This window comes from Solanum tuberosum, unplaced genomic scaffold (genome assembly GCF_000226075.1).
Source record: "Solanum tuberosum cultivar DM 1-3 516 R44 unplaced genomic scaffold, SolTub_3.0 scf00103, whole genome shotgun sequence".
NCBI lineage: Eukaryota > Viridiplantae > Streptophyta > Magnoliopsida > Solanales > Solanaceae > Solanum > Solanum tuberosum.
The window spans coordinates 816,201-843,313 of NW_006239027.1; the positions used below are offsets into that span (position 1 = coordinate 816,201).

General features: G+C 31.0%; 3 protein-coding genes and 1 non-coding gene across 4 annotated transcripts; all 4 read right to left on the bottom strand.

Moving 5' to 3' along the window:
- Nucleotides 1–9,881: 9,881 nt before the first annotated feature.
- On the bottom strand, nucleotides 9,882–11,086 carry LOC102583626 (cytosolic sulfotransferase 12-like). The gene has a single exon (XM_006348587.2). The coding sequence runs from the start codon at nucleotides 11,022–11,024 to the stop codon at nucleotides 10,017–10,019; it is 1,008 nt and encodes a 335-aa protein (XP_006348649.1). The 5' UTR covers nucleotides 11,025–11,086; the 3' UTR covers nucleotides 9,882–10,016.
- A 2,371-nt stretch (nucleotides 11,087–13,457) lies between these two features.
- On the bottom strand, nucleotides 13,458–15,862 carry LOC107060864 (cytosolic sulfotransferase 12-like). The gene is made up of 2 exons (XM_015309308.1): nucleotides 15,723–15,862; nucleotides 13,458–14,585 (listed from the first exon to the last, which is right to left on the bottom strand). Exons 1-2 carry the CDS (start codon nucleotides 15,783–15,785, stop codon nucleotides 13,656–13,658), a joined length of 993 nt encoding a protein of 330 aa, XP_015164794.1. The 5' UTR covers nucleotides 15,786–15,862; the 3' UTR covers nucleotides 13,458–13,655.
- Nucleotides 15,863–16,896: 1,034 nt separating this feature from the next.
- On the bottom strand, nucleotides 16,897–17,901 carry LOC102602057 (cytosolic sulfotransferase 12-like). Its single transcript, XM_006348732.2, has one exon. It carries the CDS (start codon nucleotides 17,899–17,901, stop codon nucleotides 16,903–16,905), a length of 999 nt encoding a protein of 332 aa, XP_006348794.1. The 3' UTR covers nucleotides 16,897–16,902.
- A 2,257-nt stretch (nucleotides 17,902–20,158) lies between these two features.
- On the bottom strand, nucleotides 20,159–20,231 carry TRNAV-UAC (transfer RNA valine (anticodon UAC)). Its single transcript has one exon. It is a non-coding gene; the product is annotated as a tRNA-Val (tRNA).
- Nucleotides 20,232–27,113: the final 6,882 nt, after the last annotated feature.

The following is a 27,113-nucleotide window of genomic DNA, read 5'->3' on the forward strand; positions in this document are numbered from 1 at the left end:
CGTAATGTGATTGAACGGACTTTTGGAGCTTGGAAAAATAGATTTAGAATACTGAAACAAGGCATGAACCATTATGATATTGATACACAAGTGAAAATTGTCATAGCTTGTGCAGTGTTACATAATTATTTGCGAGAATACCAAAGTAGTGATGAAATATTTATGGTCTATGAACATGAAGATATAGTTGCGGAGGATATTGACCAACAAATAATGGCTCAAAGTAACAATGTTGGTTCGTCTTCTCGGTCACATGATCGAGAAATGCAAGTTCAACGTGAGGAAATTGTCCGTACTATGTGAGAGGATTATATTAAAGACTAGTATAGTACAATTTATGTTCAATTTTTTTTATTAAATTAAAGTTAGATGAAACAATTACTTAAGTGGAGAACAAATAACTTTGTAATAATTTATTATGCGATTTTATAATTTTTTGTTTATTTGATAAGATTGAATTAACAATTGGGGCTATTTTAATAGTTTTACAACTTATGGAATTTTTATGTTTATGAGAAAATATACAACACAAAAATTACATATCGCATGTCCAAACAAACCTTCAATTTCATCTCATAATTTCATATCATGATATCATATCGCATGGCCAAACGGGCCTTTAATATCCAGTACATATAGAGCTAAATCACCAGCCGTGTGATAGCAATAATTGAATATTACTCTATATAATAGATGAGAATAGAGCGTATCCATTCATTCTACACGTGTACTCATATATATCATATCATATAATATAGATGAGAATAGAGGAGCTTAGGGTCAACAGGGCATTTCCGTCATTTTAATCTATATAATAGATCAGAATAGACCGTACAATTTTGCTTTGTTTGATTTGGAGCCCATTCATTCTACACGTGTACTCATCTGCTGTTTCTTAAGGAAACGTGTACTCATTTGCTCTTTCTTAAGGAAATTTCTACAGATTTCTACAGGCTTTTTGTTTGTCCTTTTCTACATCTTTTGCTTTTCCTTTTTTCCCTTCCCACTTTTTGGTTTATCATCATCTTCCTCCCTCTGTTTGCTAAAATTGTTGCTCAATATATTTGTTGGTTATACAGTTAACTACCACGTAAGAGTTTTCTACTCTTTTCTCTTCGCTTTATATTGTCTTTGGGTTTTAATTTTAAAAATATATTTGTCGGCTGCTTCTTTCAGTGAAAGATTTACCTTGCTTTCTTGCTTACCTTTACTTATAATTTTGAACTACTTGGTGATTAGGTCCTCAAACATCTACCAAAACACTAATAAATTTTTTCCCCTGAATTTTCATTTTGTTGTCTGATGAAAATGCAAAATGAAACGACCGAATGGAAAATGGAATGGGAATTAAGAACATTGTTACTAATCAGTTTGCTACATTGAAAAATTGGGCATTTTCACTCACTCTAACGTTACAATTATCACTTCAATAAAATAGAAATAACGAATTCATGTTTTCCCTTGGTGTGCCTCCAAATTAACATTCCTACCTTAAATCATAGTCATGCTTTAAAAAAAAGGATGCTCTAAATTATTTGTTAAATTCTTTCCAATATAGAATCTTTGAATTATTGTATATATTCAATTTATCGGCGTTGTGATTCTTTACGATCCCAATGATATGTTAAATTCTCTCTAAAATAGAATGTTTGTATATATTCAATTTACCATTGTTGTGATTCTTGACGATGTTGGTGCTGCATTATAGATTAGTAAAGTCATTACAGTATCAATGAATCCTCAACAAACAAGAAAGTGTCTTGCCAACACAACAGAGTTTTACAATAAGAATGCCAAACAACGCCAAATTTATCAAAATATGCCCACATCTGCAAAAAAGGCACTTCTGCTACAACGACGCCTCAATAGAAGAGAGGCAACAACTAAGCGTATTCTTGGAAATACAAATTCTTCTAATCCTGCTGAACCGATATGTCTTAGTCAAGATAATGTTGATGTTGGATGCTTTTCCTCTATTTTCAAGTCAGGTTGGGACATCTAATTGATCACATCTTTTATTCTTATATGTATGTTGTTATTCATGCTTATAAACATTTTCCTGATAGTAATCAGTACATTTGATATTTTTAGGGCACCAATTGTGCTACAAAGGAAAAAAACAATGGTTCATTCCTTTGGAGTTTTCACAAAAATATAGGCTTGTTAATCTTTGTTTACCATTTATTCCTACCTTTGCTCTGTTTGTTCATTTAGTAGATAGTTGTGTTGAATCAGCTTCCATTTTAGTCACCTCAAATGTGTTAGACGTTTTAAGTTTCAACTATTGATTAGCACTAACATCAAACTTCAGTTAACTTATTTCTTTTGACTGCCATATACATCTCAGGTAAAGAATAACATTACACTCTTATTATGCAGTTACTGAGCGTAGCGGTCTTTCTTCATCCAACAATGTGGTTGACCAAGGGAAAAAAATGACTTATCCTTTCTATGCGTTTCAAAAAGGTAAGCCCAGAAGTTGTACTGTCCTTAACTTTGTGTCTACTGTACATATTGATTTATCAATAATTTTCATGAATCAGGTTCAACATCCGGTACCACAAATAATTCGCATATCGAAATCTTTGAAGCTGTTAGAACCAGTGGTCAGTGTGCCCCCTTATTGATTTTTACCATTTTCCTACTTTTATTACTTACAGTTGTTTGCAATATGCAGCTCTTGCAAAGGGTAAAAAATCCGCTGCTAATATTAGCCAACTACGATCTGATTATGTTCACTTACAAAAAGTTCCAGATTGTAACTTTTGCGCTGCCAAAAGATTTCAATATGAATCCCCCGGATTCTGCTATGGAAAAGGTACGATCAAATTAACCTCCCATCGCATGCCAGCTACTCTAAAAAAATTATATATGGGAAATGATGCAGAATCAAAGCATTTTCAAACATACATCAGAACATATAATAATCTATTTGCATTTACTTCACTTGGTGTTAATTACGATAGAGATTTAGCTAAGCGAAATTGTGGTATTTATACATTTAAGGTTCAGGGACAGATGCATCACTTGGTAGATTCTTTATATCCCAGAGAAACTTACAGTTGTACTTTTTTGATAACATGAATGAGATTGAAAATAGAATGGCTTGCTCTGATAAATTGAACGAATCGATAGTGATTGAACTTATGAACGTGCTAAAAGATAATCCATATTCAATGTTCCTCCGATCTTTAGCAAGCACGCTGAACTTGCAAAATTTTCACATAGCACTGAAATGTGATGCTGGATTGGATCAACGAGTATATAACCTGCCTACTACTACAGAGATTGCGGCAATATGGGTTGATGAAAATGACAATTGTACTGCTCATGCACCACATGTTCAAGTTTATACACACTGTGACAAAACACAAAGAGTGAACTACTATTTTGGCTGTTATGATCCTTTGCAATACCCACTATTATTTCCACACGGACAAGGCGGGTGGCATTGTGGTATCAAAAAATTTCACACCAGACAAAATATTTGTACAAATCTTACTTTACTTGAGTTTGAACAATTGCCGAGTATAAAAAACTTTGCCTTTATTGATGGATACCTTCATATGGAAGCCCAACTTTTACAAAAAGGAAAAAAGTAAAAGAGATACAGTTTCAGTTCGAGAATATTATTGTTATAAATTTCAGATGAGAAATGATGATGAAGATGAAATTTTGCATACAGGCAGATTATTACAGCAATATGCAGTTGATCTATATATAAAATTAGAAACACAAAGATTGGACTTTGTTTTCTTTAATCAAGATTTGTTCAGAATGAGTATACTAGGAGGACTTTTTGATGTTTTGAGACTTGGCGAACGAGATGCTTCTAATGTTGGAAAACAAACATTTCTACCAAATTCCTTTATTGGAGGACCTAGAGATATGCGCCAACGTTATATGGATGCTATTGCATTAGTTCAACAGTTTGGAAAGCCTGATCTATTCATAACTATAACATGTAACCCATCTTGGCCAGAAATAAAAGAACATTTATCATCAAGCGATGAGGTACAAAATAGACCTGATTTGATTAGCCGAGTATTCAGAGCTAAAGTAGAAGAACTGAAAACGGATATACTAAAGCGAAATATCTTTGGAAAAGTTGTTGCTTATATGTATACTGTTGAGTTCCAGAAACGGGGATTACCCCATGCTCATTTTCTTATTATATTGAGTAATGAGCACAAGCTATTGACAGCAGAAGCATATGATGATATAATTAGAGCAGAATTACCAGATGAATGTACAGAATCAGCTTTGCGTAAGCTTGTCATTAAGCATATGATGCATGGTCTTTGTGGCAGTTAAAATCCAACAAATTCTTGTACAAAAAAAAAGGGTTATTGCAAGTTCAAATACCCAAAAAAGTTTGCTCATCAAACATCAAAAGGGAGCGATTCTTATCCAATTTACAAAAGACGAAATACAGGAGAAGTTGTGAAAGTAAGACATCAATACTTGGATAACTCTTGGGTGGTTCCATATAATCCGTATTTACTTGGAAAATTCAACTGTCACATAAATGTTGAAGTTTGCTCCGACATCAAAGTTGTGAAGTATCTCTATAAATACATTTGTAAAGGTCATGACAAGATTGCATTCTGTGTACAAAATAACGATGCAGCCATAGAGATAGACGAAGTAAAAGAATATCGATCTGCTAGATGGATTTCTCCTCCCGAGGCTGTATGGCGTCTTGTTGGTTTTGCTATAAGTGAAATGTCTCCCAGCGTTTATCGCCTTCAATTACATCTTCAGGACCAACAATTTGTTTCTTTTAGGAGCAATACAAATATAAATACAATTTTAAATAATCCTATGATCAAAAAAACAATGTTAACAAAATTTTTCTATATGAACAAAACTGACAAATATGCTATTGAACTCAATTTATTGTACAAACAATTCCCTGAGTATTTTGTGTGGTCATCCAGTCACAAAGTTTGGACACGTAGACAAAAACGTTGTGCTGTTGGGCGAATTGTCACATGTCATCCTACTGAAGGAGAACGATATTATCTTAGATTACTATTAATGCATATACGAGCACCAACATCATACAAGGATCTTACTACAGTGGATGGAGAGCGTTGTACTACTTTTAGAGAATCTGTCGACAAAAGAGGATTATTACATTGTGATAACAGTTTCGTAGACTGTATGTCTGAGGCTGCCAGTTATCAGATGCCACATAGCTTAAGACGCTTATTTGCTACATTATTGGTATATTGTGCTCCAGTCAACCCAAGAAAGCTATGGGAGCAATTCGAAGATTCAATGGTCGAAGACTATAAAATGTTACAGACTATTGAAAGAAAAAATATTCGATATCAAGCTTTGAATCATATTAATGACATTTTGCATTCTATGGGGCATGATATAAATGAATATGAACTCATCCCACAAAGTATCAACTCTTCTGCAGCAGCGAGAGAGGCAAATGACGTTCATTTTGAGAGATCTATTACTGTTAGTGAAGACGATGTTCTCTTGCATAAGAAGTTGAACAAGAAGCAAATGATTGCATATAATGTGATTACAGAGAGAATATTTTCAAACAAAGTAGGAGCATTCTTTATAGATGGTCCAGGAGGTACAGGGAAAACTTTTTTATACCGTGCCTTATTAGCAACTATACGATCAATGGGATACATAGCTTTAGCAACAGCCACATCTGGTGTTGCTGCTTCTATTCTTCCAGGTGGACGTACAACACATTCACGGTTTAAGATTCCCATTGATTTGGATGAGAATTCAAGTTGTAACATAAGTAAAGAAAGCTCGCTTGCAGGTCTAATTCGACAAGAAAAATTAATTGTTTGGGATGAAGTCTCTATGGCTAAAAAAAGAATGATAGAAGTTCTTGATCTGCTGTTAAAAGATCTGATGAATATAAATGTATTATTTGGTGGAAAAGTTATAGTTTTAGGAGGCGATTTCAGACAAACTCTTCCGGTTGTACGATATGGAAAGAAGGAAGACTTTATTGCCCAAAGTTTGTTATATTCTACCATTTGGAATGAACTTGAAAAATTCCATTTATCTGAAAATATAAGAGCAAGAATAGATCCCACATTTTGTGATTACCTTTTGAAGATTGGAAATGGACAAGAGCAGGTCAACCTAACAAACAAGATTGAAATTCCAGACCCTTTAATTATTCCTTATACAACAGAAAAAGAATCTTTAGATAAACTATTTGCAGCAACATATTCAAATTTGAATCCATCTTACTGTGATTTGTCTCCTACAGATTCCCGTGTGATTCTGACAACTAAAAATGATTTTGTTGATGAAATTAATGACATGCTTATCGATCAATTCACAGGAAAATCAAAAACATTTATTGCGACTGATGAAGCTCTTGACTTTTAACAATCAAGCACAATTTGAAGACCTGCTACACACTTTACACCCCCAGGTTTGCCCCCTTATATATTACGTTTGAAAGAAAATTGTCCAATTATATTGTTACGAAATTTAAATCCATGTGAAGGTTTGTGTAATGGCACACGATTGACCTGCTCTGATTTTAAAACTCATGTTATTAGTGCTAAGATTACCACAGGCGATTTCAAAAATACACATGTCTTTATTCCAAGAATACCATTATTATCATCACAAGATGAAAAAGTTCCTGTTCAATTTAAAAGAACACAATTTCCCATTAGATTATGCTTTGCTATGACTATAAATAAAGCTCAAGGTCAAACTTTAGATTTTGTTGGAATTTACTTGTGAGAACCTGTATTCTCACATGGTCAGCTTTACGTTGCTTTATCGAGAGCAAAAAGTTCAAATTCTGTCAGAATACTTATTCGACCATCTACACCAACGAGCCATGATGATCATTCTACATCTAACATAGTATATCAAGAAATCATCCAGAGGGCAATCATGTGACGCTTCTATTCTGTATTTATCCTATTCCCTCATTCTACATTCAACTTAGTTTTTCCATATGGAATTATTACTCAACTTAATTTGATCAGGATGTTTTCTATTTATTGATTCTTCACTGTTAAATTGTTTGGTACAGGTCATGTTACTCTTTAACTCTGCAAGAGGTAGATGTGTTGGAAATCAAAATGTCAATAAAGGTCTGATGGAGATTTTTTTCTGAGATAACATTGCTTTCTAAGTTTTCGTTTTCTCCATTTTAAAGGAATTTCTATCTTTACAGTAAATACCAAGGTGGATATGTCGTTCAATGTTGAAAATGCTTATTGGTTACATGACAGAGTCAGCGAGAAGGCTTGACTTGGTGGACTTGATCAGGTAGTATCTCGGTTAACATTTCGTCCACTTAGCTATTTTTAAAGGTCAAATTTTACAGTTGCAATTTTATAATCCTTATAAGCACAGTAGAATAAGGTGTTTTGCTAAGTACTTTAACAAAATTATGTAAGTATTACCATATGTTACCATATAATGGAAGAAACTTGAATCTACCTTCTTGCCTCGGCCTTACAAGTACTGAAATTTGCGCTATACACTCCTTTCTGAGTTGTTTCTTTGTTTTTCCCCTTTATGAGTTTCATGGTTTCAAATTCCTTTTCCAAAGCATACTCCGATTTGGGGAGTGAATGAAACCTTTATGAAATCTTTGGATGATTCAGTAGCTAATTTTGACCCATCTCAGTATTTTTGCTGATAATGTTGTCGGAATGTATTAAATTCAGTGATACAAAAGGGGATAGGATGAGATGGAAATTTACATGCAGATATTTATACGGTCAGATAAATCTCTATCTATCAGCTTCATATCCATGTTTAGTCCTGAATCTGGTCCATATCTTTAAATTCTTGAAGAATGCCTTGTTTCATTTGAATATCACTGTCTGTCACCAAGCTAGATTTTTTTTTATCCCAATACCATTTATATGTTATCTAGCGGTAGTGGCTGAAGTGACAATAAACATCGAATGTCACTTATATAACTTGTTTTCCTTATGGACACAATAATGTATATTGTCGATAACCATTCTCTTATTTTAGGCTTTGGGTACTGGATTTACAGAATTTACTCAATGAGTATTTCAAAGGTACCCTACCGATGCTTTGCACTGTTTTCATTAAATATCCTAAACATTCTCCCAAGTCACATGATTCAACAATATTTTGTGTTTTTATTGCTCCATCTAATATATTCTACTTCCGTTCAGGCAGCATACCTCACATTCTCTGTAACAAATGAAGCATGAAAATTTATTACCTCTGCTGTACATAGTTCCGAAAAATTATTACCTTCTGATGTACATAGTTGCGTACCTTGGGGAAGCAGTAATACATCTAAGAAATTATTCCACCGAACGTACTCCCCTCTGGATGCAGTAAAAGCAACATGGACTAAATGCCCTGTCCAAGCCAAAAAAACTACGCCAAAGAGTCCTGGCAAATGGTGCTTCAGCCGAGATTTGGCATTTTTGAACCAGAAAACATTGTTTCTTAGTTGTACCGTATTCTCAATGGGTCATTTTGAAATGTGATTCCAATTGACATTTACAAACCCTGTAGTCCCTGCATTTTATATTAATATTTTTTCATTCTATACATTAGATCTCTGATTCTATTAACTTTGGTCGTGTTGGGCCGGGCGAAGCCCGGCCATCATTACTAGTATTTATATAGAGCTAAATCACCGACCATGTGATAGCAATAATTGAGCTAGCTTGAGTCCAATCCTAGGGCTGTCTGACTTTATGATTCTTAACCGATATAAGAATAGTCTCTCAAACTTTATTAGGTAGGAGTAAGGATTGAGATTGCATCTTGCTCAAAAATAATATTAACATGTTTGAAAATAATTGAAAGTTTGTGATTGTTAGAAATAAAAATATGAATCTAAATTCATAATCAAGGATTTTATATATACCAAATTCTATAAGTATAATTTTTTTAATTTACTATTAGGTTATCGATTAATCCGTTAAGAAAAAACCTCAAACCATTAAGAATTGATAATCCAAAAATAATAATAAAAAAAAACCTTTAAACCAATAACTTTTTTTTTATTTGAATTATCGATTTGTGTTCGATTATGAATCGCTCGAATAAAAAAGGGTGCTTGCTACCACCATTTAGCATTTAAGCGCTAACTTGTTCATATATATAAATAAATATATATCCATTTTAAATTTTACAACTCCAACAAATAAATTAACAACCCATAAAAAAAATTAAATGTAACATATATATATATATATATATAGTGGGACTGGCTCTCGAGGAAATATATATATATATATGGGTGTGTGGGGTTGGTGGGTGAGGGGGGTAATAAAATAGTGTAAAAACTAGGTAGATGCTGATATAGTTGGTTGATGTTTGATATAAGATGATTTGTACACATCATTAGCTTAATTTATTTAGGGTCAATTTAGTAATTTGTTAAAATGCATTATTGTTGTTTCACTAGTCCTTCAAGATATGCCTTTTGCAATCATTTGAAAGAAAGAATTAAAAAGGAAATGGAAGGAGAAATACCAATAAGTTATTTAATTTATTATACCTTATTTTATAAAGTAGAAAACTAGCAAGAGCGACTTTTTCAAATTTGAAATTATCTTCAAAAAATCAATCTGATATATAATTAAATGGTGTTTCGAAATTTCTTTGTTGAATAGAAGTGGAAAAAATTGTATGGACAAACATAAGCATAGTAAAAAAATATATATGATGATTTGATAGAAAATGCTTTCTTCCGAATAAAGCTCTACACAACTCTAATCAAAATTAATCGGCTTCAATACGGATACTAGACACTCTCAAAATCGAAAAGGAAAACGATCTTACTATGAAAAGCACCGTTTGCGACCAAATAATGATATATGATTTTATACATATTTTTTCAACAATTTAAGTTGTGAACATAATTGTATCAGTACTACAATAAAACTCGTGTAGTATGTTCTTATTACATTATTAATCTCAAATACAACTACTTTAATTCAACGTTGACTTTTAAAACGAATAATTGCATTCAATTGACATAGAATCTTAATGCCTAATTAGATGTATGAAAACTTTATTCCAGATCCTTGGAATTTTTGTTCAATAATATGATTGAGTTTCTCACTCATTTCTATGGTAAAATAATTCTTCCAATCTCCAACTTCTCCTTTACGAAAGAACGCATTATTTTCTTCTCCAGTTGACAATTTCCCATCTGCATTCACCTCCAGGTTGCTCAAATTCTCAAAGCTACACATTCTTAATATTTCATCCATCACTCCACAATTTTCTTCCTCTATGGAAAATGGACATTCCAAAAATTCAGCCAAGCGTTTAAGCTGAAGTTTGGGCTGCACTTTAATTTCTTCATACATCAAGAAAAGTACTTTGTTAGGCTTTTCTATACTTTGTTTCCAATAATCCAATACGTGATTCCAAAACGGACCATAAAGGCTCACCCCCTTACAAAAAGATTCAAATTTTTCTTCAATGGGATGTATATCTTTGTGATGAAGTCTTAAATTGTTTGTAAAATGCCACAGAGAAATAAAAGTGTCCTTAGGATTCCTACACAAGTAAACAAGTTTGGTTTTTGAATCTTGGACAGATTTTGGCAATGAAGCAAAGGGCATATGAGTTGACAAGAGTCTAGGTGAAGTGAAGGATGCAAAATTAGGGACAAGACCATCAACATAGAGTTTAATTTCCAAGAATGGAATAAGATCATGAGGGTTCTTAACAAGTAAAGGGTGATTTTGTTCAAAAACAGGATATTTCATTCGATTCACTAAAACAAATAAAAGAGATTTTAACCAAGTGGTTCCTGATTTAGGAGTTGTAACAAGGATAATATCACTATCTTGAGCCTGAAATTGTTGTTGACAAGCAATCACACCTTGAATGAATCTTGGTGCTACCCAAAAACCTTGGTAATTATAGATATGTGATGCAAGCCATCCTCTTTCTTTTGGTAGAGTTAAGAGCAATTTCTTACACTCATCACTGATTTCATCCTCTTGTAAATACTTGGGAGGAATTTGGGGAGAAGTTTGAGATTTTGACATGTTTTAAAGTGTATAGAGGAGTGTTTCGTTTAGTTTGTAGGTTGAAGATTTACTCATACATATTACTACTATATATAAGAGATTAGGGAAGCAGTTGTTCGTCAACATTAGGGGTGTAGAAGTCAAACCATAAAGTCAAATCGAACCGACGAACTAAATCAAACCGAAAAAAAAAATGATTTGTGGTTTGGTTTGGTTGGTTTGGCAGTTCAAAAAAAAAAAACCGACCACTCTTGATTTGGTTTGATATTAAAAGAAAAAAGTCCACAAACGTTTATATATTTTATTTCAAATTTGGGCTTGTAAAATTTGTAAATATTTTATTTTGTATTAAGATCCGAAGTTACAATTATATTGTTATAGTTTTTCAAATTCAATGTTAACAATTTACTTTGTAAATATTTTGTTTTGTATTCAGTTTGTCTGTAGCCTTTAATCTTATTAATTTAACATAATGAGCGTTGATATTTAAAAAAAAAAAAAAAGTACTCGTGTGAATTTTACCGTCTTTTCAAAAATTTCTATTCATTTAACATTTTTAAGTTTAGTTTATCACACAGGTAAGTGAAAATATATTTGATCTCTTTTTCAAACACCATATAGTTGTAAAAAAACTGAAAAATCGAAAAAATCGACTTTATGTGGTTTGATTTGTTTTTTAGATTTAATAAACCGACATAATTGGTTTAGGTTTTTTTAATAAAAAACCAAACCAAACCAAACCGACCTATGTACACCCCTAGTCAACATGTCTGCTTCCCTAGCCAGGGGTAATATGGGTATTTTCTTTAATATTATACCCAGCTTCTTTACGGTTGTACATTCTTATCATTTGACATAAAAATTCGTTTATATTTTCTTTTTTTAACTTGCCTGAGCCGAAAAGTTCATTGACTCTACCTTTTCAATTTTGCTTTGCATTTATTTCATTGTCAATAGATATGACCCCACCTTATCAATTCCATTCCTTTCTTTTATTTCTTGCCTCGCAAATGTTAATTACTCAATTTATAAATTGCATATTACAAAAATGTTACCTACTTAAATTTGTTCAAATTTTGTTGTTGTCCTTTCTATTTTAATGTATTTGTCTTATTTTTTTTAATTACTCGTATATTCAAAGATTACATAGAAGATACTATAAATTATTATTATTATAATTAATAATTTAAAATATTTTATTATAAATTTGAAAATTACGTAACATACGCCATAAATTATAATAATTAACCACTTAAATATTTATACTATCTAATAAGAGTCTTACTTTCTTTTTTAATTAAGCATATATTCAAAGATTACGTTGAAGATACTATAAATAATTATGAGTAACAAAACTTAAAATATTTTATTGTAAATTTGAAAATTATGTAACATACGCTATAAATTACAATAATTAATGACTTAAAATATTTATAGTATCTAATAAGAGACTACAAAACACTACTCTTAAACATACGAGATATGTTTAAAAATTCTATAAATCACAATAATTAACAACTTAAAATATTCTATTATAATTAAAATGACGTTAAAGTATTATAAATCACATTAATTAACAACTTAAAATATTCTTTTTTTAAAAAATAGAAAAAATTTAGTTGACTCTTAAAATTCTATCTGTGACACATGAATTTGAATAGATGAAACAATATATAATATTGAAAGTTACGTAAATCATACTATAATTAACAACTGAAAATACTTAAAAGAACATATAAGAAATTTGGTGGACTCTCCTAATTCCGTATGTGTAATATAAGTTGGAACAAAATGAGTAACATATATTATTTGAAAATAACATTAAAAAAATGATAAATCATAACAAATTAACAACTTAAAATATTTTTTAAAAAACATACCAAAAAATTAATTGACTCTCCAAATTTCATAAATATCACATAAATTGAAATTAAAAATTAACATATATTACGTCCGTACTGACACGGACACCTAATATCTAGTATATATATAGAGAGAGAGCTAAATCACCAGCCATGTGATAGCAATAATTGAATATATATAGAGCTAAATCACCAGCCATGTGAAAGCAATAATTGAATATATATAGAGCTAAATCACCGCCCATGTGAAAGCAATAATTGAGTCCAATCCTAGGGCTTGTCTGACTTTATGATTCTTATCATTTCACGATGTAAAAATAGTCTCTCAAACTTTATTACGTAGTTTCAAAATCAATCTAATATATAATTAAATGGTGTTTCGAAATTTCTTTGTTGAATAGAAGTGGAAAATATTATATGGACAAACATAAGCATAGTAAAAAAATATTTATGATGATTTGATAGAAAGTGCTTTCTCTCGAATAAAGCTCTACACAGCTCTAATCAAAATTAATTGACTTCAATACAAATACTAGACACTCTCAAAATCGAAAAGGAAAACGATCGTACTATGAAAAGCACCGTTTGCGACCAATTAAAGATATATGATTTTATACATATTTTTTCAACAATTTAAGTTGTGAACATAATTGTATCAGTACTACAATAAAACTCTTGCAGTATGTTCTTATTACATTATTAATCTCAAATACAACTACTTCAATTCAACATTGACTTTTAAAGCAAATAATTGCATTCAATTGACATATAGAATCTTAATGCCTAATCAGATGTATGAAAACTTTATTTCAGATTCTTGAAACTTTTGTTCAATAATATGATTGAGTTTCTCACTCATTTCTATGGTAAAATAGTTCTTCCAATCTCCAACTTCTCCTTTACGAAAGAACACTTTATTTTCTGCTCCATTTGACAATTTCCCATTTACATTCACCTCCAATTTGCTCAAATTCTCAAAGCTACACATTCTTAATATTTCATCCATCACTCCACAATTTTCTTCCTCTATGGAAAATGGACATTCCAAAAATTCAGCCAAGCGTTTAAGCTGAAGTTTAGGCTGCACTTTAATTTCTTCATACATCAAGAAAAGTACTTTGTTAGGCTTTTCTATACTTTGTTTCCAATAATCCAATACGTGATTCCAAAACGGACCATAAGGGCTCACCCCCTTACAAAAAGATTCAAATTTTCCTTCAATGGGATGCATATCTTTGTGATGAAGTCTTAAATTGTTTGTAAAATGCCACATAGAAATAAAAGTGTCCTTAGGATTCCTACACAAGTAAACAAGTTTGGTTTTTGAATCTTGGACAGATTTTGGCAATGAAGCAAAGGGCACATGAGTTGACAAGAGTCTAGGTGAAGTGAAGGATGCAAAATTAGGGACAAGACCATCACCATAGAGTCTAATTTCCAAGACTGGAATAAGATCATGAGGGTTCTTAACAAGTAAAGGGTGATTTTGTTCAAAAACAGGATATTTCATTCGATTTACTAAAACAAATAAAAGAGATTTTAACCAAGTGGTTCCTGATTTAGGAGGTGTAACAAGGATGATATCACTATCTTGAGCTTGAAATTGTTGTTGACATGCAATCACACCTTGAATTATTCTTGGTGATGCCCAAAAACCTTGATAGTTATAAATATACGATTCCATCCATCCTTTTTCTTTTGGTAAGACTGAGAAAAAATGCTTACACTCTTCACTTAAGCCCTCTTGATCTTGTAAGTATTTGGGAAGAGATGTTGTCATGGTTTTGAAGATCGAATGTTTTCTTCTAATTTGTATGATGAAGGTTTACTCATAAGTGTATATATAGAGAGAACTAGACAAGAAACTTCAAATAGAGCTCTTGTTTTGTTACATTACATTAATAATGTTGTTGTTGTGGGGCCATGTTAGAAAACACTTCTTTTTTAATTATTTTTTCTTCTTCTTTCCCATTTTCAGCCACCATTTTTGCAAACTTAAATATCCAACATGGTGAATAAAAATAGTTACAGTAAAATGATGAAAAATGATGGAAACTATTTTAGAAATTTAGGAATAGACCCATTTCAAGACTAAATATTAAATTATTCATGAGATTCTTTCTTGAAAGAATTTAATATTTAAAGAGGAGTAAGTTTAATTTTTGGCGAATTATAAACCTGCTAATTAGGGTAAAAAAGATTTTTTCTTTTTTTGAAGAAGACACTAATAAAAAAGAAAGAGTATGTAGGTGCCCAGATGTTTTAGCAAAAAAGAGATGGGGGTATTTGGAGAAGACAATGGGGTGGGGGAAGTCATTGGTTACTTTATATTTTTACTCAAAATTCATTATCTACAAATTGTTTTTGACAAATGTCGTCATTTAATTCGACACTTTACACGTCATTCACGAGTGTAACACACACCTCATATATTTTTGTTGATTGGCAAAAGAGTGTCAAAATGACACAGCGAGACCCTACATGAGGTGTCTAAAATGAACATTGCTCACTTGAGGTGTCTAAGTGAAACTTCGTGCCAATTTTAAAGGGTCACCGAAGGTTTAGACCTTGAATATATAAAGAGCTAAATCACCAGCCATGTGACAGCAATAATTGAATATATATAGAGCTAAATCACCAACCATGTGATAGCAATAATTGAGCTAAGCTTGAGCCCAATCCTAGGGCTTGTCTGACTTTATAATTCTTATCATTTCAGATATAAAAATAGCCTCTCAAGGATTACGAATGCACCTTGCTCAAAAATAATAACTAACACATTTGAGAATATATAGAAAGAACTAGACAAGAATGCACCTTGCTCAAAAATAATAACTAACACATTTGAGAATAAATTCTTACACTCTTCACTTAGACCCTCTTGATCTTGTAAGTATTTGGGAAGAGATGTTGTCATGGTTTTAAAGATTGAGTGTTTTCTTCTAATTTGTATGATGAAGGTGTATTCACAAGTGTATATATAGAAAGAACTAGACAAGAAACTTCAAATAAAGCTCTTACATTACATTAACAATGTTGTTGTTGTGGGGTCAGGTTAGAAAACACTTCTTTTTCCCAATTAATAATTGAAAAACAAAGCAAGAGAACTAGACAAAGCACTTCAGAGATAGCTCTTAATTAGGCATATCTATGGGTGAAAAATTTAGTAAAGAAAAAAATATACACATATTTAGTAATAAAATTGTTAGTTGTCTTATTAAAAATTTTATCAGAAAAGTTTAATTGAATAAAACCTTGATTAAAGAGAAAGAGTACATCACATATTTTATTATTCTTGATTAAATTATCACTTAATATCTCGGAAATGATGCATTCTTCTTGAATATTGAGGTTGACAATGCCTTGTGAACAAATCCGCTTAAATATCACTTGAACAGACTTTTTGAACATCTATTTCACTCATCTTTTCAAGAACATGAGTGATGATTTTTTTTTAATTACATAAGTGTTCGAATTGCTCCAGAGTTCCTTGAAACTCGTTCAAACAATCTATGTTTTAAATCGTTATCCGAACCTCAAAACTTTCAAACCTCTATTTCAAGTCCATTTACCTCAAATATTATTTTTTGATCATTTTTTTTAAACCTAACATCTAATTTTTTGTTTTCTTTTCTGATACATGCAACAAGTGTCAAAACAATAAGCCTTGAAACATGCAACAAGTGTCAAAACGATTATTGAACTGATCGTAACAAGTCGTCCTCTAATCTGTAATCTCTCTAAACATGAGTGTATACATATATAGAGAGTGAGAGTGTGTTGTGCCCTTTTTGTCCATAAGAAAATAAAATAATATGAATTTTATACATAATTTGTAATAATTTGAGTAATGAACATATAAATCAGTACCATTATATTACTACAATAGAACTTTTGTGATATATATATATGTTCTTGTTACATCGATTCCAAACACACATACTCAAAAAAAAAAATAAAAAAAAAAAATAAAAAAAAAAAAAAAAAAAAACACACATACTCCAACATTGATTTTCAAAACAAATAACCCCTAATCAATTGTATGAAAATTTCAGTCCAGATCCTTGAAATTTTTGTTCAATGATATAATTGAATTTCTCACTCATCTCTGTAGTAAAATAATTTTTCCAATCTCCAATTTCTCCTCTACGAAAGAACACTTTATTTTCCTCTCCAGTTGACAACTTCCCAGTTGTATTCACCTCCAAATTGCTCAAATTTTTAAAGCTACACATTCTCAATATTTCATCTACAACTCCACAATTTTCTTCCTTTATTGAAAATGGACATTCCAAGAATTCAGCTAAGCGCTTAAGATGCATTTTAGGTTGTTCTTTAATTTCTTCATACATCAAGAAAAGTACTTTGTTAGGATTTTCTATGCTTTGTTTCCAATAATCTAACACGTGATCCCAAAATGGACCATAAACGCTCATCCCCTTACAATAAAGATCAAACATTTCTTCAATTGAATTGGTATCTTTGTGATGAAGTCTTAAGTTGTTTGAAAAATGCCACATAGAAATGAAAGTGTCCTTAGGATTCCTACATAAGTAAACAAGTTTGGTTTTTGAATCTTGGGCAGATTTTGGTAATGAAGCAAAGGGCAAATGAGTTGACAAGAGTCTAGGTGTGGTGAAGGATGAGAAATCAGGGACTTGTCCATCAACATAGAGTGTAAGTTCCAAGAATGGAACAAGATCATGAGGGTTCTTGTTAAGTAAAGGGTGATTTTGTTCAAACATAGGATGTTTCATTCGATTCACCAAAGCGAATAAAAGTGATTTTAACCAAATAGTTCCTGATTTCGGATTTGTAACAAGAAAGATATCACTATCTTGAGCTTGAAATTGTTTTTGACACGCAATCACACCTTGAAGCAATCTTGGTGATATCCAAAAACCTTGGTAATTATAGATATATGATCCAATCCATCCTTTTTCTTTTGGTAGGATAGAGAGCAATTTCTTACACTCTTCACTTAGGCTATCCTCTTTTAAATATTTGGGAGGAAAAGTTTGAGATGTTGTCATAATTTTGAGAATTGAACATTTTCTTCTAATTTGGGGTTTTTATAACAAATAGGCATGGATACACTTATAATATTATCTCATACACTTCATGTGAGCTCACCACTTCACATTTTTCATGTCTTTCTATCAGTAATAATTACTCATTCATGCCTTTTTGTTATAGTTATTAGAACTTTTGTTGTTACTAAGAGTGTATAAACGTGAGTGTCAATACTTAGTGTGACAGTTAGGGGTGTACAAAATCAAATCGATAATCGAATCAAACCACAAATCGAGTAAAATTGGAAAAAAAACTCGACTAATGGTTTGGTTTGACTTGGTTTGGTATTGAAAAAAAAAACTCAACTATACTTGGGTTGGCTTGATTTTAACTAAAAAAAGCCAACCCAAGACCAAACCAACCCGACATTATATATATAATTTTTAAAATTTATTTTATACATAAAAGTATTACTTTGATGTAATTTCTAAATATTACTTATACGTTTTCATAATTTTTATCTTTTAACATATTTTTTTCAAGTTTTCTTAAACTTAAAATTTTGAATGGTCCAATAAAAGTTATAGTCCATAGATATTAGTAATTCTAATAAAGCTCAATTCTAAATCAAATCAATACAATGCTAACAAAATAAATTAATTCCACACTAAGAATGACAATAATGTTGAATATTTGTTCTTTAGTTTCATTGGTTTAGACATTTAAAATACATAATCGAATTTTATTTTTTCTTTAATGTTTAATCACGTAACTAATACTTATTATACTTATTTTAGCATCATTTAGTACTTTTAAACTATGATCATTGTCATTATAACTTTGCAATATTTATTTTATATGATATCATTATTATTTTTTATTGAATATTTTAGTGTCATCACTCATCTCATATTTTGTGTTATTTTCTTAAGAAACACCTTAGATAGTTGTATTTTGATTGGACTAAAGAAATATTTGGAGTTTGTATAATTAATTATATGTTTATAGGTACACTTTATCGGAAAAATCCAAAAACCTTTTCTCGGGCAAATATCAATAAATTTTGATTTTGATATTTGTGATTTATGGCTAAACGTAGTTAACCTTCATGTAATTGATATGCACACTTCTAATCTTTATGAATTATGAGTTTGAATCGTCACAAATTTAACGTACTATTAAATGGTAAACCATTTAATTATGAATGTTCTATTTGTTGGTCGTTTATACAAGGTAAGGTTAAGAGAAGAAAATGCTGAATTGGAAAAACTATTAGTTTCTTTCTTTATTTGGTTTGAAAATGAGATTAAAAGAAAAGAAACAAAAGATTTATTCTCATAATTGAATTTTTCAACCCAAAAAATATTGAGTAACTTTCACATATAGCAAACATAAAAATCATATTTGTATGTTATAGTTATAGTTTGCATAATTGCACTCCATAGCAAATTTTATGTTTGCTATGGAGCTTTTTATTTGTATAATTCGCTATATACATCCAATTTTATACAAATTTCTAGTTTTGTATAAATTCATTTATACATTATTAATTTGTATGATAAAATCTGTATTTGTATAATTATAAGTGTATAGGACGAAAATATATGTATTTATATTTGTATATACACTTTTCTCTCGCTTTATACTAAACACAAACACATTTTATACCGAAATGTATAAAATGACTAATTGTATACCGAATCAGATGGCAAAAAAATGAAATGTTTGCTGTGAATTACAAATAAAATAAAACTATGGCTATAACATTTAATTTGAATTAAAAATTTGCTATTTCATACAATTTTCCCAAAGATATTTTATTTTCGTAGTTGTTTTTTCAATTATCATGGGCCCAATAAATTGGGCTTTGAATTGTACATGGAAGGGGAATTCTTATGGGCCTCCTAAATTTGTTGCAACTTGAAGCCTGTTAATGATGTCTTGATTAGCCGCATAATACATTAACTTTGGCATAATACATAACTATGCCTTCTAATTTTATTCTTTATGTATTGAAAAGTTGAATGGGCCCACATTTTTATACTATGCATTTCTACGAGAATGCCATGTAAGTAAAAGACGAGACCGAAATACATTATTATTTAAGCATATGGAAATGAGAAAAGTCTTGTTAGCGCCATCCAGAAAATGACCCCTACAATGCATGCGAATTCAGTCGAGCTTCAATATGAGTATCGAATACCGATGGGAAATCAAAACAAATAAATATAAAATAATATAGCGGAAACATTCATTTCAGTCGGGACAAAAAATTAATGTTGATGCCCAGGATCGAACTGGGGACCTTCAGTGTGTAAGACTGACGTGATAACCACTACACCACACCAACTCCTTGTCGATGAAATCTTTCTTAAACTTTATTATATAAAAGAAACAAGAAAAAGAATAAAAATTATACAATATAATATTATTAGATGTAAATAAAAGAAAATATATTATTAAAATGTTGCAATTTCTGAGGATCATATTATTAAGATATTGTTAACTTATGCATAACTTTATTCTTTGGGTTAAAATTATATTTTCCAAATATGCTAAAATCATGCATGTGGGGTTGGTGCAAGCATTTAGATCCTGCTACATTTTAAGAGTAATGTATATGTGTGTGTGTGTATATTTAAGAGTAATGTATCATAGTTCTATACTATTAGGGAGAGAAGGGAGATTATACTAAACAAGCATTTGACTTCTTTTTCAAAAAAAAATTGAAAGTAGATTTGCATGCACAATATTTTCTTAGACCTCGTTTGTAAAATTATATTGAATATGTTGTTGTTTTGTGATGTCTGTTTATGCACATAAAAAATTAAAGGATATAAATGCTAGTTGAGACCAAATTGAAAAATACTTTTATGTATTATGCCATTATTATTATTTAGGGATGAAGAACAAAAAGAGAGGACAAACAATTAATCCTCTTTGCCAAAAAAAGAAGAAGAGGAAAAACTCTTTAAATATGCATTTAACTATTCTTAAAAAATGAAAGATTTGCGTATAACTACTCTTTCAAATCTTTCTTGTGGGAATATATGCAGGTAGGGGTGTACATGGTCGGGTTGGTTCGGATTTTATAAATATCAAACCAAACTATTTGTGTCGGATTTTTAAATCTATAAACCAAACCAAATCAATAAAACTCGGATTTTTTAACCTCGGGTTTTTACGGATTTTTTCAGATTTTTCAGGTTTTTTCGGATTTTCCGCTAAAGAATTCATACAAACATATAATTTACTTGTACTTCAAATATTTCTTAAGTCCTACCAAAATACAACTATCTAAGGTATTTCTTAAGAATACAACACAAACAATGATATGATTAATGACACTAAAATATCCAATAATAATAATAATAATAATGAAATCGCGTAAAGCAAATATTGCAAATTAACAAGTCATAATGAAAATGATCATAATTTAAAAGTACTAAATCGTACTAAAATAAGTTTAATAAGTATTAGTTACATGACTAAATATTAAAGGAAATTAAAATTAGATTATGTACTTTAATTGTCTAAACCAATGTAAAACCAAAGAACAAATATTCAATATTATTATCATTCTTAGTGTTAAATTGATTTTCTTTTTGCATTAGTATAATTTGAATTTGATTTAAGTTTTATTTTAATTACCAACATCTATGGACTATAATCTTTATGGAACCATTCAAAAATTCTAAGTTCCAAACTTGAAATAATATATTAAAAGATAAAAACTATGAAAAAGTATAAGAAATATTTTAAAATTATATCAAAGTAAACATTTTTTATGTATAAAATAAAATTTTAAAAATTATATATACAATGTCGGGTTGGTTTGGTCTCGGGTTGTTTTTAGTTAAAACCAAACCAACCCAAATATAGTTGGGTTTTTTTTTTCAACACCAAACCAAGTCAAGCCAACCACTAGTTGGGTTTTTTTTTCGGTTTGCGATTTGGTTCGGTTTTGTACACCCCTATATGCAGGGGTGGATCCAACATACTGTTTCGGGTTCATCCGGATCCCTTCGACAAAAAATATTACTATTTATACATGGTTAAAACTATGTTTTTATGTATATATAGTAGATGTCGAACTCCCTTCGATTAATTCGTGTGTTTAAGTCTTCAGATTTTGAACTCTCTTATTAAAAATTATAGCTCCGAATTATACGTATGATGTTGTTTTGTGAATGTCTACTTGTACTCATCAAAATTAAACTAGTTGAGACCAAATTAAAAAATACATTTATGTATTATCCCATATTATTATTTAAGGGGTGAAGAACAAAAAGAGAGGACAAATAATTAATCCTCTTTGCCAAAAAAAAAGAAGAGGATAACTCTTTGGATTTATGAGGATCCCAATGGGTAAAGATGTAACGCTTTTTGCCTATATAAATCCAAAGATGAATGGCTACTAATCTTGCAAAAACACTTTTCACTACAAAGAAAAGTCTTGTGTATCTTCATTTTTTCCCCATTTTGATTTCTTGGTATGTTTTTTGGGATTTATTTTGATCTTTTTTTATGTGTGTTGTGTTAATTTTTTGATCAATTAAATAAGTTTTGGCTGACGATTAACTAGTTTTTATATCTTGTTTTTTTTTTTTTTCATTTTCTCTATGGAAAAGGATCAAACATGTCTCTAGACTATTACATTTTAGCTCACTTATGTCTTTTGACTACAATCAACGTTGAATGTTTCAAAACAAATTATATAAATTCACGTGACATTTATTAAAAAATAAATTAAAATTAACTTCTAAAGGTTGGTATTTGCTATTGTTTTTTAAAAACAAACAATCAATCTCCAAAAAGGTCGATCTGCATTTTTGCGGTTGTTGGCGCTAGAAAAATCGACCTCTGGAGGTCAATTTTGTTAAAAAATATTTTTAATATTATTTTTGTGAAATCGACCTTTGTTTGCATTTTCTTGATTACTTATGCCAAAAAAATCTACTATGGGGTTGATTTTGTTAAAATTATTTTCGTGAAATCGACTTTTAGAGGGTTTTAACAAAAAATAAATTTAAATAGTATAAATAAAAAAATTAAAAAAAGTCTGATAAGAGTTAGGGTTGAGTAAATTTAAAAATTGAGTGAGTGAATTTATTTAATTGGGGTCGGAGTACCCCTATTGTCATATATTATTCAAGTTGTTGAGGTGTGAAACTCAATTATTGGGAAGCCATATATGTAGAAGTGTAGATTGAGGCTTAGACTGACTTTTCAGGATTTAGATTATCTTTGTTAAATGTTGTTGGAATATAAATTTAATGATGGAATAGGAATCCTAAATTATTACTACAAGATTTGTTATTTAATATTTATTTAATACATGTCTAGTTAAAATTTATCTATCCTAGTTCATATTATAATAGGTTTTCTAGTAAGATTCAGGGAACTTAAAGTAATAGAGAGAACTTAAAAGTAAGATTTAAGAACTGTAGAGTTTATGAATAAGACATTTTCGTTTAAATATTCTTATGTATTTTATTTCCTTTTTCTAGGCCAAAATGGAATACGGGCATGCTCAGAGGTCAAAATATGAATGTCTTCTTTTTGGTACGTACGTTATCTTTTTAAAATTTAATTAGCGTTTGATCACAAATTTTGAAAGATTATCTACAAATATTTATTTGATCATGAAACTTAATTAGATTTTGAAAATCTGACCTTCAAATATTTTTCAAATTCCCAAAAGTTGGTTTAGACCAGTTTTGGGAACTTCCACACACGAAAATTCAAATATTTTTCCTTAGTAAAATGCATGTCCGAACACAATTTCATATTTCAGAAATTCAAATTTTCAAGTTTCAATTTCAAAATTTATGACCAAATGGAAGTCGATATCAAATCCGATTTCTTCATTTTATTTCATCTTATTTTTATTTTGGAATTTACAGATCTAGATGACACTCTTTACCCCCTTAGTATTGGTCTGGCTGTTGATGTCACCAAGAACATTGAAGGTATAAATACTTGAAATGTACTTCAAAGTTTTAAAATAATGATTAGTATATAATTATGTCTCTAATTTAGATATTAATGTGCATCTACAGATTATATGGTTGAAAAGCTTGGAATAGAACAAAGCAAAATTGTTGAGTTGGGTAATTTATTGTACAAGAATTATGGAACCACAATGGCAGGCCTAAGGGTATTCTTACTTTAGCATTAATTATGATTATAGTAAAAATTTTAATTTTGACAAATTTTAATAACTTAATGAGACAACTTGTTTATTTTTGGTAGGCAATTGGCTACAATTTTGACTATGATGAGTATCATAGGTGAGTATTTGGACTCAATTGATTTTTAAACTCTCATTGTATTATGTTATTGAATTTAATGTTGAATGAAATGTCCCACATCGGTTGAAACGAAATTTTTAAGACTTGGGTAATTCTTTTCTTTTTGAGCAATTATTTAAGGCACGAGTTAGATTCCACATGGTATACGACGTGGGGGCCTCTGGACTGTGTAGAAGTTGTGAATATACTCCTCATCCATGATTGTATACGCTTCAGTCCAGAAAGTTTCTAAGCATGGAGGTGTTGAAAGAAATGTCCCACATTAGACGGGGATGAAATCTTGAAACTTCTTATATAGTTTGGTAATTCTTGTTTCTTTGAGTTAGACTTGAAATTTGTAACAACCCGAAATCCTCACTATATTAATAAGAACTTTGAAACACGATTACAACCTTAAGATTCTAATTGCAATAATCAACTACCGAATTACAATAGAAATATTGAAATAACGAGTACTTAAAGATAGAAGAAGAATGGAGATGAGAGCTTAGATTCTAGAAGAAGAGGAGAGGACAAACATTTTCTTCAATATGCATCCCCCTTCTTTCCAACTCATTTTCCCTTTTAACTAAATGCTAATTGGGCCTGGATCCCAAATAAAACACTCCAATATTTTACTTGGCCCACTCTCATTCACTACTTATAACTCATAGGCCCTTATAGAGCTAGCTTGGTTCACAACAAAATTCATTTGACGTTTAATTTGCAGTTTTGTCCATGGTGGATTGCCTTATGAAAAATTGAGGCCTGACCCTATTCTGAGAAGTCTTTTGCTAAGCCTACCGATCCGCAAAGTTGTAAGTCCATAAATACAATCCATAAGCGTAAATATCACATTTTGTAAATTTTCTATTTGAACTATCTCGTGCTTATATTTTCTATCTTAACTATCATTAACTTTTTATCAAAACACATTTCAAAATTAATGAATTCAGTTGTCATGTGAACGAAATTTTATGGGCAAATTAACTTGATTGTCACGTGTTTTTTAGCTTCTAGTTAGCTTGAATGTGTTTTGATTAATAATTAGTGAATAGTGATAGTTCAGATAGTAAACTAACAAAAACGTGATACTTTAGGTGTGTTTTGATGTTTCTAAATGTTCTTTTTTCATTTTCTTTTTGTGTAACAGATCTTTACTAATGCTGATGAGGTCCATGCTCTCAAAGTTCTAAATAAACTTGGATTGGAAGATTGTTTTGAAGGGATAATATGCTTTGAGACTCTTAATCCAATTGACAAGAGCAATGCTACTACTAATAATGGCTCTCATGAGATCTTTGACATAATTGGACATTTTTCTCAACCTAAGGCTGACTCAGTGTTGCCAAAGACACCAATTCATACATCATTCGGCAACGTGGAGTATAATGAACTCGGTTAGAGCAGGCAAAACCGTGTAGGAATAATATCATAATTTGGTTGGCAGCTTGGAGTAGTCTAGACATGGTTGCACAATTCTTGATTAGCTTTGGAACATGGCAGAGATGTTTAATAATTTGAGATATATCCAAAAGAGCACTGCACCTAAACATCTGACCCAAACTTATGAAAGCAATACTACCAATAACATAGGAGACCTTTGTCATATTTTCCAACGGCAACCAACACATATCTGCAATTCCCTTCTTACTCCATTCTGCCTTCGTATCAATTCCTTTACAATCAATTGAAATATTCACCTTGAAGTATCGATGAATAGTGTTAGAAGCTAACCTTCCCCCAAACCTCTACATTGAAACTGATATAAGCCAATTACAACCACGCTCTCTGTGATTTACAGTAAAACTCTTCGACATTATCAAATGGAGTTCAGGTATAACCTGCCCTGCGGCCACATACACTTGTTCAAGAGGATAACAAAAACTAATGCAGTATCTAAGCCATGATGTAATCTATGACGTGCAGCCCACTCTATCATCTCAAGGACCCCATAATGTAACTTGTAGAAGGGGGCTCAACCTGAAACTTCACCTTATATCCACTCCTTAATACTACTTCTTTCCACTCCAGTAACATGGTACCAAGCAAAATAATATAGTGAAGATGTAAAACTAATGTGTGCTTGAAGTTGGCCGCCAAAACCTCATGTGTTGCATCATAATTATATCGATGTAAGGCTAGTGTATATGCAATTGACAGACATGTGAACAGAATTCGCAAGTAGGAATTTACACACCATTGTTGTCCAGGATCCCACACTCTATTCATAGAGTTTGAATACACAATTAAGAATAACCTGTCAGTACATCCCAGCAATAGCAGTTCTTTCACGTTGTATACTGTATAACTTGTTAGAACTATGAAATCGAAACCTATTCCTGGATCCCAGACACAAGGATCCGCTATAGTTGTGGGAATGGTTACAATAAGGAATTTAGCAGCAGGTTCAAATGGAAATTGACTCAAAATCTGTTCACCGTTGAACTCCCGGATGGATTTTCCATTTTCTGTGTTAGGAAGTATTTTAACAGAATGCATTAAACTTGTCAAGATATTGAGATATAGTTCTTCATTATCCACCGGTTCCATGAAAAAATCAGCAAGATAACAATCATCGAAGGACTCCAAATCAGTTTTCCATTTAGGAGAGCCACTAGCAAGAGAGTTAACATCTACGTACCTCATTGACATATCTCGTACGAGATGTTCATTCGGCCTAACAACTTCTGGACCATCAAAAGGAACTAGAAGTGATACTCGAGGTGCAATTGACTTTATCTCCCCGAGTTTAATGTTGTGGGGACTTTTATCGAGCATCTGGATGGTTACTTCAGGTGGTAAATTGTCATTTCCGCAGATGCTTGTGTCAGACACCTTAGAAACTACACGTGCAGACTGATGTTCATCATGGACACTAGCATTAGGATCGTGGAAGTTGCGGCTCGCTGTTTTACATGAAATTTCAGCGAACACTA